Here is a 15,617-nt window from a genome sequence, read left to right on the forward strand (position 1 = left end):
CAATATCAAGTTAAATATCTATATTAAAAAAGATGATAACAGGAGTAATAAAAAACAATTTTATTTTATTTAAAAAATAAACCGCAACAGAGAACAACAAGAGTTCCCATACTATCACATACAGAGCCAGAATAATAAGCTTCCATGTCCTTTCATTCCAATCGGTTGGAAGTGCTATGACAAGGACTGTTCTTGATCAGCGGCTTCGGTATTGCTTAGTCAGACATTGAGGCTTCGTGGAGGGGGGCCCCCTCCGCGGTACCCACAGGATGCATTACCAGGGGGACGGCCATTTCGCCTTCCCCCCTTTGCAAGGTGCTTTGTGGCTTCAGTGAGAGAAGAACTGCATCTGTTTCAGTGATACTGTGAAATTCATTTTTTTTTCTTTTCTTTTTTTTTAAAGCACAGAATGAGGGGGGTAAAACGCTGGCCCCCAACTGTAAAGAGGTCTGGCAACTGGTGAGCCAAAATACATAACGGGTTAATATTATATATTTATATATACAAATCACCTTGGACACAATAACAGATCAGTAAAACGGTGTACAAAGGCATTTTCATTATGCAAGTTAATAGACATGATTTAGAAATCAAACTCATCCAATCTTTTATCCTTTGATCCCTCTCAGCTCAAAGGGGCTCTGATCCGTCAGATGAGATTTGAGGCGCTTAAAGGGCAACGGAGATGGAATTTTGAGACCGTCCCCACAGTGCCCTGTCAAGATACACCCTGACACTAGTTACAATATTCATCATAATAATAATAATAATGACTAAGGAAGCAGTCTTCATAACCATTACACAATTGAGGCAAAATGTCTGACAGGCAGCGGTGAGCGCAAGGCTCCTACCTCTAAAGAAACCATAATAAGGTGGCTCAGAATATCCAGTCATAAAAAATAATTACATGCAATTCTTTTTTTGATAAATCCAGAAAGTGACTAGATGTAAAGGCAGGGCATATTAAATAGTACTAACAGGGGCCCAGCCTGTCCAAAGTAGCAATCCCCTACCTGTGCCGCCCATGCACACAGAGCACCAACGGGTATTGGCTAACACACGCTAGGGGATCGGGGCAGGGGATGCTGCAGGTGGGTGATGTCAAAAGTGAGGATAGATGGCAAGGATGAGAAAGGAGTGAGGAGTCAACGTTTGGCTTGGAGGGACATAAGTGCGTTGGAAGAGGCTGGTCTCTGCATGCTAAGAAAGAGACAGAGGGGGCAGCAGCGTGTGTGTGTGTGTGTGTGCTTCTGCTAATTCAGGCGATGACTTGTAAATGCCCGCAGAGGGAAGAGCCGGAAGCAAAAAACGGGGCCAGGTGTGAAAGTTTGGAGTGCACGGTGTGGCGACCTCTCCACTGGTGGAATGTTGAAATGCGCGGAATGACCGGAGCGAGGGGTCAATGGCTGAATGAGAGTTCAGCTTTGCAGCACTTAAGTGGTCACAGACAGACTGTATTTGCCTGCATTCAAATCTACAGAGTGTTGACTTTACCTATCGTCATAGTTACCTATTTGTTTGGAAAGCTGTGCAGGTGTGGGTGTCCGGCCTCGGGACAGACAAGTCTTTTTGAAGTAAAACAAGTCGATAAGTACATTTTGAAAAAGTGCCTCGCAAACACTAAAAAGGCAACGGGTACAGAAACGAAAGATTACCTTCCTGTTTAAGTGCCCCTTTCACATTGGTTGGCATCACTTTTGGCTGGTTTAGGTGCACGGGGTGTACGTGTATTTGATGAACTCTACACAAATGGTCCCTCTATTGCTATGGTAAGCTGGCCTCTAAAGGCTAAATCTCTAGCGGACTGGCCAACCAGCATCTAGAGTGCTGCAGGACTTCTGTCCCGCCTCTACGATATGCTACACCTGCTCCTTCTGTCTCTGCTAATATCAAGGCCAGAGGGCTAGCCCCACATGTTCTAACAAACTGGTATGTGCAGGACCGCTGGTACCTACGTGCTAATGCTAAGTGCTAATGTACCATACCTTCGACTCCTCAGGTAGTTTAAAAAAAAAAAAACATTATTCAGAAATATCAAAAACACAAATGATGTTCATAACAACGATAAAATGATACACGCAGGTGTGCATGCCCAGTACCCCCCCCACCAGGAGAATCCCCACGCTAAAGGGGCTTGGAACACTGGAATCCAGATGGGTAAAGAGGCAGCATCGTTGTGGAAGTTAAAAAAAGTTTCTTTGTGATTTTCTTTTTGTTTTTTTGCCCGTTTTCCTCCCATTGCATACTTCCACACACAGGAGTCTGAAGGTAGCGTAAATTACAATTACATAATGAAACTAACGTTTTTAAAAATGTCAACACAAAAAGAGCTACAGTCCTGGTGAAGTAAAAACACCAAAATGACCACAATAATAATAATAATAACAACCGTTTTGAGTGCGTGAGGCTGTGGAGCCTGTGTGTTACAGGCGAAAGGGCCTCGTGTTGGGCGGATGTGGGCGAAGGACCGGCGGGTCTGTGGAGTTCGACTGCCGGGCAGTCGCTTGGAACAAGGGACGGGGATGAGGTGGCGGGCCGGGGGTCCACGAGGTGGCCGCTGTGGCTCAGGCGAAGTACATGGTCCTCAGGGTGTCGTGGTGGATCTGAACCGCCTTGGCCAGCGCCTGGGGGTCCCGGCCGTTGCTCTGACCGGACACATGGCTGCCCTCTCCACTGAGGGGAGACGACAGCGGGGGAAGGGGCGTCACTTCATGTGTGATCATCAGGAGTTCAACATTCTGGTTTAATTACGGTATTCTACGGTATTTCTTCACAGCAGACCGCTGCTATGGTTGCCATGGACGCAGCTCTGATCCATGCACAAAGAGAGAGCACTATTTTATTTTCTTTAGCGGAAGGAAATTAAATTGAAACATTTTGTGTCAAACTTCGGTTCCCTTTAGTAAGTAGCTGTGTAGTAAGTGTAATGTACACAATCCCTCATGTAGCAGCGGAAGTTTATTAGGACTGGTGTACTTTATGATTCCTACGTGGTCCATAATCTCAGTTCATTTGTTTTAGAATATTAATAAAGACTTTACACAACAACATTAAGACTTTCCGGTCGCTGTGGGGTCGTAAAAGTTTCGTGAATCACTCACCTGTCGTGTTCTTTGTCCACCAGGTGGTAGCGAGCACGGAAGGCCACCAGACGGGCGTAGTAGGCCGGCGCGGGGATGGAGACGGAGCGGGTGCAGCGCACGTAGGTGTGGCACAGCTGGTACGTTAGGATCTGCAACTCGTCGGCTGTGAAACGATTGTCGTCCCACAAGACGTAGTAATGCGATGGCCGGCTGGTGCCCTGCAGACAGAGGGGAGGCAATGCCGAGAATTAAGATGGAAGACAACGATAAACGGAATAGCTCTGAAGGTTAGAGGGATTTTCCTTCTGTGGATGTTACCTGTATGCCCGCGTGGCTGCACAGGTAAAAGTCAAACTCGAAGGGATGAGTGATGCTGGTGTCCACTGTGGTCCCCGCGGGAATATTCCCACTCTTCCCAATCTGAAACCAAACAAATGATCGCTATTAAAAACACGTCCAAACCAGTGTTGGGAGTAACGCGTTCGCTGTGATTCCACTACTTTTAGCGGTAACGAGCATGTAACAAAGTATTTTTTTAAATAAATTAACGCAGTTACAATTACTGAAATTGAAATGAGTTTGTTACTCGCGTTACTCTCTTGTGTGACGCGAAGCGGAGGGCCAGCAAATAGTAAGTAAATAGCTGCCTGTCAGCACAAAATAGTTGTGGCCACCAAACGTTGTGTGTCACAGAATAGTCGCCGTACGTGCACGTAAACAGCATCGCGGTGCTCATGACGCAGGAGCGCAGCCCCGCGGATGCTGCAGGCGCCGCTCCACGCAAACAACCAGGGCTCCACTTTACACGCACTGCAGTGCAACCGATAAACCGGACAGAGCTGAATAGATTGATTGCTCGCTATGTTGAAGATGAGATGCATCCTGTCAACTGTCGAGTCAGTTGCCTTCAGGCAAATGGCTCAAACTGTTATTTTGTATTAAGTTAAGTATTAAAAAGGACTTTTGTACCATTGCTTGATTTGAAGGCTGTTGCCCTGTTGATTACAATAAATAGGTCTAAAAAATATGTTTATTGTGTTTGACTGTTCAGTACTATTTATATTCATTACATTTAAAAAGAAGATATAAAAGTAACTTAAAAGTTACTTTCCAGAGTAACTAATTACTCTTGATACACAGTAACTGGTACTGGTACTGGTATTGAAGTAATTCAATTACCTTTAAAAGAAGTAACTAGTAACTGTAACTAAAGACTAATTTTCAGTAACTTGCCCAACACTGGTCCAAACAAGCAACTATGAGAAGAGAACAGCGGCGTGAAAGAGAAACCCCACCCTCTCCGACTTGTCGGCACAGAAGAGGCGTGTGTGGTGGCGTTTCTGCACCACGATGTAGGTGATGCCCGGTTGATAATCTTTCTCCAGCTTGATGCACGCATCTCTGATGGCCAGCAGCTCGTAGTGGAGAATCTGCACGCCAGAAACATCGGCAATTAGCACAAACCATCATCAATTTAATTAAAATGTGCCAATAACTAAAATCGAGTTTGGAGTAAGAAGCTGTTTTTACGATTGGGAGCGGAGCATAATCGTTGCTTTCATATTACCTGTGGCAACTGTCCCTCGGGAACTCCGTCCCTGTAGAAAATGATCCTAGTGGGCTTGAACCGGGTCGACTTGTAGAACTGAATCAACAGTTCACGCACCATGTACGACAAATCTTCAATGATCTCCTGCCGGGGCCTCTGGACTCGCACTGTGGCACAGTACCTGCTGGGATGAGCATCCATACTGCCTACCACCTGGAAGAGACGGGACGGGACGAGACGGGTTGAACAGGGCACCGCCGAGTCCAGTCAATTGATTCCCACTGGTGACACTCATGAATAAAGATACACTGGACATCACAAAAACAATCCTTCAAATGTATGGCAGAGAAACAAAGCACTACACCTTAATCCGCTGCTGCCACTCATTTGTCCCAATGTGTACATTAGCACGTTAGCACCCCCTAGAGGCTGAAACCGGAAAGTGTGGCAGGCTTTTTTTTTTTTTTTTTTCCTTCCCTGAAATTCTTCCACTGCACCACACTCATCGTTTTTAAACCCAGTTTTCTCCACAATGAGGAGGTACGCCACAGACCCCCCTCTCCTCTCCCTTCCCCTCTGTGTGGGACTCCAGCGTCATCGCTAGGCAACAACACAGCCAACCACAGCCGAGCTGAGGTCAAGGGCGGACAGGGGCTGACGTCATTTCCTCCTGAATGTGAGTCAGAGATGAGCCATGTTTCCTTTTATCCCTCCCTGACCCCTCTTTAACTACTCTCCATCTTTTCTTTTGTCCAGCTTTGAGCATTTTGTACCCGAGCCACCAGAAGGAGTCGGATTGACCGCAGTTTCTCAGGAAATAAGACTTTCAAAGCTCACATCATGCATTAAAATAGGAAACAACACAAAGCACTTAAGACTGTTTTTCCGGTTTAACTGCTTGTTGAGTGCAACAAACCGCCTGAGAGGGACTTAATAAAGCTAAAAGTTAGGGATTTAAACAAAGATGCGTAAATTAATTACAAATACCTGTCCAAAATGACAAAGGCGTAAGGGGATGACTTCATCTGTTCAGACATCCATCGATCACACGGTCAACAAACATCAGAGCATTTCTTTAATTCTACTGTGCATTCGTGTCACCATAACATGAACGTAACAAACACTGAGACGGGCGCTGAGTGTAATCACACCTGCTCCGCAGTGATTTCATTGATTTTATTCGGTCTCCGACATACGCATACATTTGGCTGTAGCATTCTTGTTTTAGCAGCATCGGTGTGCGCCACACTGTCACTTAGCAACCCCGAGCATGTGTATGCTTTGTTTGTGACATCTTGAGCCGATTTGCATTATTATCTATGATTTTTTTCCTTTGCCTTTAAACAAGACAGTGCCCCTTCTAGCTTCTCTTTATATAACTAAACACTTACAAATGACAAAATCACGCTTTGGCTTGGAATAAATCCCTGAAGGCAACGTTTTTAGCAACTTTTCCCCCCCGATGTATTTTGGTCGTATGAATGTTGGCGCGGACACAGAGAACTGGTGTTGTTCACTGAAGGTGTTGTGTGTGAGACTTACAGCAGTGATGGAGGGCTTCTTGCCATCTCCAGCAGGGGGGTGAGTGACGTCCGCTCCCAGGAAGATAACCGGCTGCTGAAACACTGCCGACCTTAACACGCCAAACGGAGGAGAAGCAAATTACACTTGCTCATAAATGCATCTTGGGTGGTAATGTGGCCGATATCGTATACTGTGACAACATGTGTGGTCCTCCTCCCTAAACAAAAAGCTCACCGCTGGTGCGGCACCAGGATGTTGTTGATGCCCCCCAGCTTCACGTTGATCTTGAGGCAGAGGTTGGAGAGGGTCTGAGGGGACGTCTTCACCACGTTCTTCACCTGGACGCACTGCGTGGCCATGCCCAGCAGGGTGTCTCCCACGCGCTTCACCTCCGCTAAAAAAACGGGACAGTTTTGAAAATGTGTCAACACGCCGTCTCGGTGCCTCTGGAATGATTTAGCAGAGTGTGTGTGTGTGTGTGTGTGTGTATTCAAGAAGGAGAAAACAAATACAGCGACCCACCATAGACGGGGGTCTTCCCCGGCAGGATGACGATGATGAGCTGCAGCCCCGAGTAGGTGTTCTTCAGGTGTCGGAACATGGGCTCCACGCTGTCCGCTCCCTGCGCGTACTTACAGAAGCACGGCTGGCCTTGAATCGGCATCCCGGCGTCCTTGGAGATCTTACGCAGCTGGTCTGTGAAGTTCCTGCAAGTGGCGAAGATTGAATTCAAAAGGAGATATGAATATCAATCATATCATAAAGAAATTAATCATTGTGTTGGAGATACCAAATGTAGGCGAAATCATCACTAAATGAATGTTCTTTCCTTACTGTTACCACTCATTAGTACTCACTTCAGCACCTCCTCTCTGCACTGCTTCTGGGGGGCAAAGCAGGCAATTGCCCACACTTTGATCTCGATGCCGTTATAAAACTGCTTTCCCCTCATGTCCCACACACCCTGGTTGGGGGTTGCTATGGCGCGGTTCTGTGGAAGAGACGACCGGAGGAGTTTTTAAAGTTCCTGCTTCCACACACTCCCATCATACCTCAGTAAAAGACTTCATTTTGGATAATAAATGAACGGTACCCGTCCTCCGTACTGCAGGATCGGGGCTGGAAGCACCCTGCCCGTCACCTCAGCCATGTCATCTTTCACCTTGATCCCAAACTCCTGGATGTACGGGTCCAGGTTGAAGTTGGCGTTCTTCATCTGTGGAAAGCGAGAAGAAAAAAAGAAAAAGCATCGGCCCGTCAAGCATCCTCATGTTGTTGCACCCGCTGCGTGGCCTCCGTCCAACATGTGCCTTTCAACCCACCAGCCGGCTGATCTCCTCCTGTCTGTCGGGTGCAGAGCGAGCGGTGGCTTTGATCATGGTGGAGGTCTGGTTATCCGTTAGCTTCTTGATGCACCGCTGACCCGCTACGATGTTGCACACCTGGATCGAATGAATCCAGAGTCATTGGTTACTCACGTGCATCGCATTGATCCCGGATGTTTTTAAGTGGGTATACCAGTTGTGTTGCTACATTAGAACTGATTAGGTGCATCAGAGCTAAATTCCTTTCTCACCTCCAGGGGCAGGTATGTGTGCTTCTGCTCCTGCCCCACCTGAAGACAGGGCAGGTGGGGGTATTTCAGCTGCAGGTTATACTTCTGCTTGAAGTACTGGGCCACTGTACATTCTACTGTCTGCCCACTTTCCAGCTGGAGGGGGAACCTGGTCGACAAGAGACGAGAAATGATGAGGAAGTTGCATTTGCTGTAAGGAGACACAGAAGACTTTGGGTGGAAACCAATGATCGCCAGCTGACTCATCCAGTTTGATGTTAAAATGTTAAAAGGAATGACAGTCACCACTCAAGACTCCAAAGGAACAAATACAAGTTGCTCACTAAGTTTGCAGCAAAAAATCCTTTCTTACTTTTTTTTTTTTTTTTCAACTAAATTTGTGTGTTGAACATCATTTCAGAAATAAAAAGAATAATTTGGAATGAAATACTGATAAATCCTTTGTTTATGAACAACCTCTCCAAAGACCTCCCAGGGGATTGAGAATCCTCCTTTAGGAATTCAAGACTAAAGAGTAATATAGTTCCTCTAGGACAGTTGAAGGTGCAACGTAAGAGCCAAAGAATGAGTCCGACACAGAGAGACAGAAGGAGAGGCGGTTGTGAGGGTCAGTGAGAACAATGGAGACACCACTTATGCAAAAAAAGAAATAAGCCAGTGCTCAATATTCTCTTCTACATTCCTCCTTCAGCTGAGACTACAGAGGACACCGGATCCGTGCCGGTTCTAATCTGCCTTATCCTCATGGCTCCCCAGAGGCTGCAGATGTCCTGGCGTGAGCCTGCAGACTCACGTTTGGTGGCTGGCGGGTCGTCGGGTGACGTTGCATACGCGATACTTTCTCTTCATCTGACCACAGTGAGTCACCTCCACCTTCAGGCCTGGTGATGTCGACAAGGAGGGGTGTAAATCAGGCAAAAAAAAAGACAGACATGATTAATAAGGGCCAGGTAATTAAACAAGCTTAAGGGTAAAATGCATATAACTTATGAAGTCTAGGAAAGGTTTGAAAATGTTAAGACAAGAGGCGTGAAGACGCATTTGCGTTGCGGCGGCACCTTTAATCTCCTTAGTGAAGCGGACCCTCTGCGAGTCCGTGAGGGTCTTGGGCTGCTCGTCGATATTGCGGATGTCCAGGACTTCGCACATGAACTCGATTACAGGCTGGGCCTTGTAGAAGGCCGTGGCCGACACTAGAGGGAGACAGAGAGCAAACATTAGTCCACAAAGGTCAAAGGAGGGCAACTTACCAAAGAAAAAAAAGAAAAAAGGGGGATGGATGCAACTTTTATCCGCATTCACATCCCTATTGAAGGAGTTTATCTGAACTGAACCAATATTACGGATGTGTGGCGGTGATTCAAAATCCCATTTTTGCTTTTCACAATCTCTGTTTTCTGCTTAGTCATGCAATCCACCCGGTGACTCACCGTCAATGTTAAGCATCATCTTCCACATGGCCGGGCGCACGGACTGATGGAAGCCGAACCACACTTCCCTCCCCCCACCCAGTGGGTGGTAGTATCCTTCAGGTGGGGAGAAAAATGAACGGCCCACTGGAGTGTACCTAAGTGGGAGGATGTGTGAGGGGGGGGGGGTGACGAATGTGGAAAAGGAATACTTGCGTGAGCTCAGAGTGACTTCATATCCAGAGATGAACTATGAGTAAGAAGGACCGGTTGCCCCCCAAAAAGTGCTGGTGTAACCATGGGGCACCTCATAGAGGCCAGGTGGCGCATGGCCACGTCCAGGGCCTGGACCGATTCGAGGGGGACCTGCAGCCGACCGCTGACCAGAGTCTCCTGCAGCAGGCGCCATGACACCTTGGCCAGCCAACGGATGGACACCTTGAAGATTCGGTCTTTGCCCTCACCTGGGATGGTGACCTCAAAATCCACCTGGAGAAATAGAGGACAGGAAAGACAGGAACAGAGGGGGAGGTAAAGAACAAGGCCGTAGGCGAGCAACATGAACGATTAGCAGGAAAAGGCCATTATCAACACGAGTACAGTGAATATGAAGCCACAGCTAGCTGCTTAGCTTAGCATGAAGACTGCAGACTGCGTTTCTGCTGTGACGCCTGAGCAGCAGAAGTCTTTTTCGTTCCCTTTGTCTCCTCTCTCCACCAAAACCGCTGAGTCGTCACATACACCCGTCAACTCATTACACTTCTGACTTTATAGATTCCTCCCTTCCATTTGTCTGTTTGACTCGTTTCTGCCGTTTTTGTTATAATTTTCTCATTTATTGACAAATTGTATCTTGTTTGTTATCTGTAAAAAGTATTTTGTAGATTATTCTTTGGCTGGGAGCAGTGATTACCCGCTGTCTTTCCATCTTTGTGAGGTTGCCAGGCAACCAGCGGAGACCCCTTTGGATAGAGCCATGGTTGCTTTTTCATCTCCGTTGCCAATATTTATGCTGAGCTAAGCTTATTGGCTGTGGCCATAAAACATCTATAACAGACAAGGTCTTTTTTTGTTTGTATTTTTTACCCCTGGCTTACCATCAACTGCTCTGATCCCAGAGGACGGGTCAGCTGGTGGTGATGTAGTGGCACTTTGTAAAGCTAAACAACTTCAAACATCTACCTTCTCACTGCCAATCGGCAGCGCTAGCACCGTGTAGATGTTCTTCTTGCCGTCGTACACCGGCTTCCTGTCGCCGAAGAGCTGAGGCTTGAAGTGCTGCACCATGTACTCCACCACCTCCCTGTAGGACGCAACACACACACACACACACACACACACACACACACACACACAGTGTGGGATTAAAGCACAGCAACAAACGGCACTTAAACCCATCGCCGATCAGGTGGGGGGGGGGGGGGGGCAGTTGTGAAAATGGTGGAATATTGATCAAGCGGCATGCAGCTGTTGGGAGCAATATCTCATGTTCACAGGGAGAAGGGGAGGGGGGCGAGGACACAAAGAATGAGGGCGTGAGCGGGGGGCCCACTGCTCAATGCCCGGTGCCCCCCCGCCCCCCTGGGACGACCAGGAGTTCTGAAAAGAAAAGTTCAAAAGGGCCTGACCTCAGCGAGCCTTCTCACAACCTTTGTTCTCAGTACGACCAATAGAGAGGCTCTGTGGACGCTGCAGCAGGTGTATCAGCGTCTTTCACTCTCTGCGGCTGTTCTGGACCAACGAGTGTAATTGAGCCGTTGATTTGTTCCCATTTCTGTTCACATCCTCACTAAATGGCGATGACGGCAAAGAGCAGAGACTCCCAACAGAGTGCTCTCATCTCTCGGCTTTTAATACCACACGGATGGCAGATAAGAACAGAGGTATTAAGTCGGGGCAGGATGAGTACAGATAACCACGAAGCGTCGGGTTGTGGGCAAATCATTACTTACAAAAAATATGCAAAAATAAATAATACGGTTACTTTAATGACAAAGCCCCGCAAGACCTGCGTCTGCTCCAGCTGAGAAAAAAGTCTGCTATTAGAGTTGCTCTTTCTGCAATAAACCAACCGTGAACTGATCTCTCATCAAAAGGCTGATCTAACTCGGCTAACTCTATCGGGTTACATTCCCACGGATCGCCTCACATCAGCGCCACGTTCACTTTGCTTCGCTGCGTGATGCAGGTTAAAGCAATCACCCCGGCCGAGGGGGGTCTGTCAGCGAAGTTAAGACGCCCCCGTCTGTCCGGTCAGCTGATCCGGACGCCGCAGGCCGGAGAAGCCGTCCTGTGCAACCTGCGCATAGTGTTTCTATGTTGGCCCGATTCTACACGGCTTTTCCACACGTCATTGCCTGAAAGAGTTCAAAGCGGGTCACAGGGTTCAGATTCAAGTTGAGGAATAACCCGTTCTGATACAGTGCCGATCTTTCGGATTAACGCGGGACATCGGAGGCCAGAAAGAGCGTGCGACCCCCCCCCCCCCCCTCTACCCTCGCCTGTCCCGTTACCTGTTGACTCTGCGCGGGCACTTGTCGGGCTTGATGTCGACCTCGTAGTGAAAGACGTCGATCTTTGGGATCTCCACCTCGAAGTAGTTGGCGAGCAGCTTGATGGGCTTGCCCACGGTGCCCATGCCTGGCCGGCGGGGGGCATGGAACACCTGCTGCAGGGGTGGGGGAAAGGCCCCCATGGGCACTGCACAGGCAGGAAGTAGGGCGTCATGGATAAAAGGGAAGGTGACGGAGCGGAGCAAAAAATCAACATGGAGAAATGGAGTCAAAAAGAGAGGAAGGGCAAATGGGCATGGTGGGGAGCAGGGAGGGTAGGGGGGGGTGTGGGGGGGGCATGTGGAATGTTGAAAGAGTCGGGAAGGAAGAGCAGGCACAGGGGCCAAGAGGACGGGATGTGAGGGGCAGGAACGGGAAGACGGGAAAGGTCACATGTGCATTTAAAAGAAAAGCAAGATAAGGGTGATGGTTTATCGAAGGAGGGGGTCAAATGAGGACGGATAAGGGCGAGAGGAAGGGAAAGGATGGAAAGAAATTATGGCAGGGGGGGGAAGGAAAACAATATTGTTATTTCTGGAGCAAATTGTGCTTTTAAAGGAAATTTATCACATGCGCTTGAGTTTTTTGTGCTTCTAGGTCATCAAATCTATTACTGAAAAACCCAGCAGTGTTTCATTAGCAGAAGAGGAGATAAGTAACCCCCCAGCCAGGAGGCCTCCTGGACTAGGTGCTCGATGTGAGGCTATATAGCTGTGACTCCTGCCTGTGAGGGGCCCAGGGCCTTAACCTCCGGGCCCCCAGAGAGCAGCCCCGCCCGCCTACAACAAAGACCCCAGCTGCCCTTCTCCACTGTCACAGACACACACACACGGGTATACAAAAAAGAAGGGAGTGCCCATGCCACGGTGAACCCTCACACACACACACACACTCACACACAGGGGGCCCCCTCTACATTCCCAGCCTCACCATGGAGACACCACGGCAACACTGCATTGTCATGGATATCAGGGGACCTGTGTGTGCGTGTGTGTGTGTCGGAGCAGATGACGGGGTGCTGCTGTGGTCATATTGAGGAGACCGTGTGGCCTTTTGGGGCACCACAAAGTAGCTGCTGTGTGGAAATCCTCGGCTCGCGCGTACCAAACACTCGCCTGCTCACTGGGCCAAAGTGACGAGACGAGCGCCATCGGCCGTGAAACCTCAGAAAGGAGCTCATTGCGCGTCTGCGACTGGAACAAGCGGTGTAAAGGTCCGTGACGCGCGCTGACCTCACGTCTCCCTGCGCGTGCGCGTGCCGGGTAGCGAGTTGTGATGTCCGCGCACTCACACAATGACACACACACACACACACTCACACACACACACTTCGCCCTCGTGCCAGTGAAGGCAGATGGTGGGAAGCGGCGCTTTCACACATCCCAAGACAATAGCTGAGGTTTTTTGTTTTTTTTCCTTTCTTTTTTTATTCGGGCGGCAGATTTTTGGTGCTGCATCACAACACAAAGACACAACACAACTTTCTGCCCACGATGACGTAATAAGCAGTAGGATCATGTTGCACCGCTATCAAGGGAATCATGGACAAATTTCAGACTTTATTTTGGTTCTCTTCACGACCTTTACAGCGAACCAGACAGTGACATTTTTACATTCTGGGCTCAGTTCGTAGCTTTTAAAAAAGCATTTTGACTCGATAAAAGCAGTTCTCAAGTACAGCTCGTGATAAAAGAAACAGAAACAACTGAAAAATAGTAAAAGAAACTAGGTAAATATCTCAAAATAAGAGCGGCGACCCCGTCCCTCATCGGGGGATCACAACAAAGTGCCTGAATGAGAAGGAAAAGCCGATTATGCTTGTTTTGGGAAAACAGTTTGGCTCTCTGAACGATTGGCTGTTGACCACGAAGCTAAATACGGAAATCAGCTCTATCTGGGAAAGTAGCACATTGAATAATCACACTTCGAAAACACAAAAGCAGACTTTGAGATGAGGGGCCCCGGGGACCCCCCCCCCATCCTAAGAAATAAAAACAAGCCCATTCAATTGAATTCCACGTCCAGTGTCTGGAGTGACAAAGTAATTTTGTTCTTGGGGTTTCTTGTACAAATAGAAGATGCCGTCCAAAAATCAAAACAAAAGGAGACAGCGTTTAATTGATAAGCCCCGCCTTCCAAAAAGAACCAGAGTTATGCCTGGATTACAAACGTATGGGTCAACTTTTCCCTGCACTATCTGGACTTTAGACCCAGGCGACAAAGGCAAACTCTACCCGTTTTGTGCTTTAACCTGGCGAGCACGTGCTGAACCTCTGAAGCCTCCCGTGCAACAGCACCGCACATGCTCCTCAGAGGAGCTTCTGCAAACTCTCTGACACCACGGATTCCACAGTTGAAGATTATTTTCGGTTCAACACATATGAATAATTCATGCGTCTCTGCAGATGTGAGGTCGGTGTCCCCTGTTGTGTGCGTGTCGTCGTATATACAGATGTTGTAATCAGGAAACACAGAACCGCGTGAGGATCCACGACCCGTCAGAGAGAAAAGGGAGGCCGGTCTGCTCGGCGGGGGGGGCGGCTGCTGTGGTGGTGATGGGGATGATGGTGGTGATGGTGATGAGGATGGTGGTGGTGATGGTGATTAGGATGGTGGTGGTGATGTAATGGTGATGAGGATGGTGGTGGTGATGATGGTGGTGATGGTGATGAGGATGGTGGTGGTGATGGTGATGGTGGTGATGAGGATGGTGGTGGTGATGGTGATGGTGGTGATGGTGATGAGGATGGTGGTGATGGTGCTTAACGACGGGCTTCACCTCAACCCTTCTCCCCCAGATTCCCACGACCTGCCTGTGGCCCCCTCAGTATATTGAGGCTCGTCTACTGCCTCAAAAATCCGGATAAATAAAAAAAAGCATCTCTTCAAAAGTGGTGTGCAAGCGGACCACAACCGACCCCCCCCCCCCCCCCCCCCCCCCCGCCCTCTCCCATCCTCTCCACCCCCGCCCCCTGCTGTGTCTTACCGGTAACCGTGGCGATGCTACAGACCCCCCCCCCCCCCCCCCCCGCCCCCACACCCCGACACCCCCCAAGACCCCAAGTGCCGCGATTGCAGTGTGTGTATTTATATTGCAGGTATGCGGTCATCACATTTAGCAGAAGAAGAAGAACAAGAGGAAAAACAAAGGTAACAACAAAATTAAGAAGAATGAACGTACCGGCGCCAGACGGTCCCGGCTCCATCCCATTCACTTAGCGGCGCGGGTACAAGCTAGCTTGTCCGGGTACTACGGCCAAAAACCGCCGGCCCCTTCAGGCTGGAAGCGTCTCAGACCTCCAACCCCCCCCATCCACCCCACCTCCTCCTCCTCTTCGCGTGTAGCTAGTCTTCTCCTTCCGCGGTGTAACCCCCCCCCCCCCACCACCCCGACCCCTCTAACAGAGAACAGCCCCCCTCTCTCCCTCCCCTCACACCACCACCACCACGACCCTCGGACCCGCAGAGGAGTCGGGGTTAACGGCGATAGCTGCCGGTGGCTGGTCCGCCCCGGTGGACCCTGCAGGCGGCAGATGCTCTTCTTCTTTCGGACCTCCGCTGGGGGGGCTGGGAGCGAGAGAGAGCGGGGGGAGGGGGGGCGGTGCAGTCGCCTCCCTGAGCCGTGATTCGGCCGAGCGGTTCCGCGGCGTTGTGGTTCTTTAGCGGGACCGTCGTGCTCCTGCTCGGCCGTTCAGTCGGGATTCTCCAACGGAACAAAACATGTCTTTTTAAAAAGAGGAAAAAAAGGGGCAGCCCCTCGAGCTCCCTCCCCAAAAAAAGGAGTGAAACTTCTTCTTTGCCATTAGAAAGTGCAAAGGAACTGTTGATGAACTTGCTGTCACACCCCAGAGGCGGAAGGTGGAACTACACTGCGGATATAAGAGACAAGCCCACAGCGTCTTTAACGTTTAATATAGTATTTAG

General features: G+C 49.1%; 1 protein-coding gene across 1 annotated transcript; it reads right to left on the reverse strand.

The window, feature by feature from the left end:
* Nucleotides 1-45: 45 nt before the first annotated feature.
* ago1 (argonaute RISC component 1) lies at nt 46-15,511 on the reverse strand. Its single transcript, XM_078094743.1, has 19 exons — nt 14,875-15,511; nt 11,655-11,841; nt 10,324-10,444; nt 9,449-9,630; nt 9,163-9,299; nt 8,791-8,925; nt 8,526-8,613; nt 7,733-7,880; nt 7,479-7,598; nt 7,250-7,372; nt 7,014-7,147; nt 6,679-6,863; nt 6,391-6,550; nt 6,175-6,265; nt 4,651-4,845; nt 4,379-4,513; nt 3,402-3,503; nt 3,102-3,301; nt 46-2,673 (listed from the first exon to the last, which is right to left on the reverse strand). The coding sequence occupies exons 1-19, from the start codon at nt 14,897-14,899 to the stop codon at nt 2,565-2,567; spliced, it is 2,577 nt and encodes an 858-aa protein (XP_077950869.1). The 5' UTR covers nt 14,900-15,511; the 3' UTR covers nt 46-2,564.
* Nucleotides 15,512-15,617: the final 106 nt, after the last annotated feature.

This window comes from Gasterosteus aculeatus, chromosome 20, assembly GCF_964276395.1.
Source record: "Gasterosteus aculeatus chromosome 20, fGasAcu3.hap1.1, whole genome shotgun sequence".
NCBI lineage: Eukaryota > Metazoa > Chordata > Actinopteri > Perciformes > Gasterosteidae > Gasterosteus > Gasterosteus aculeatus.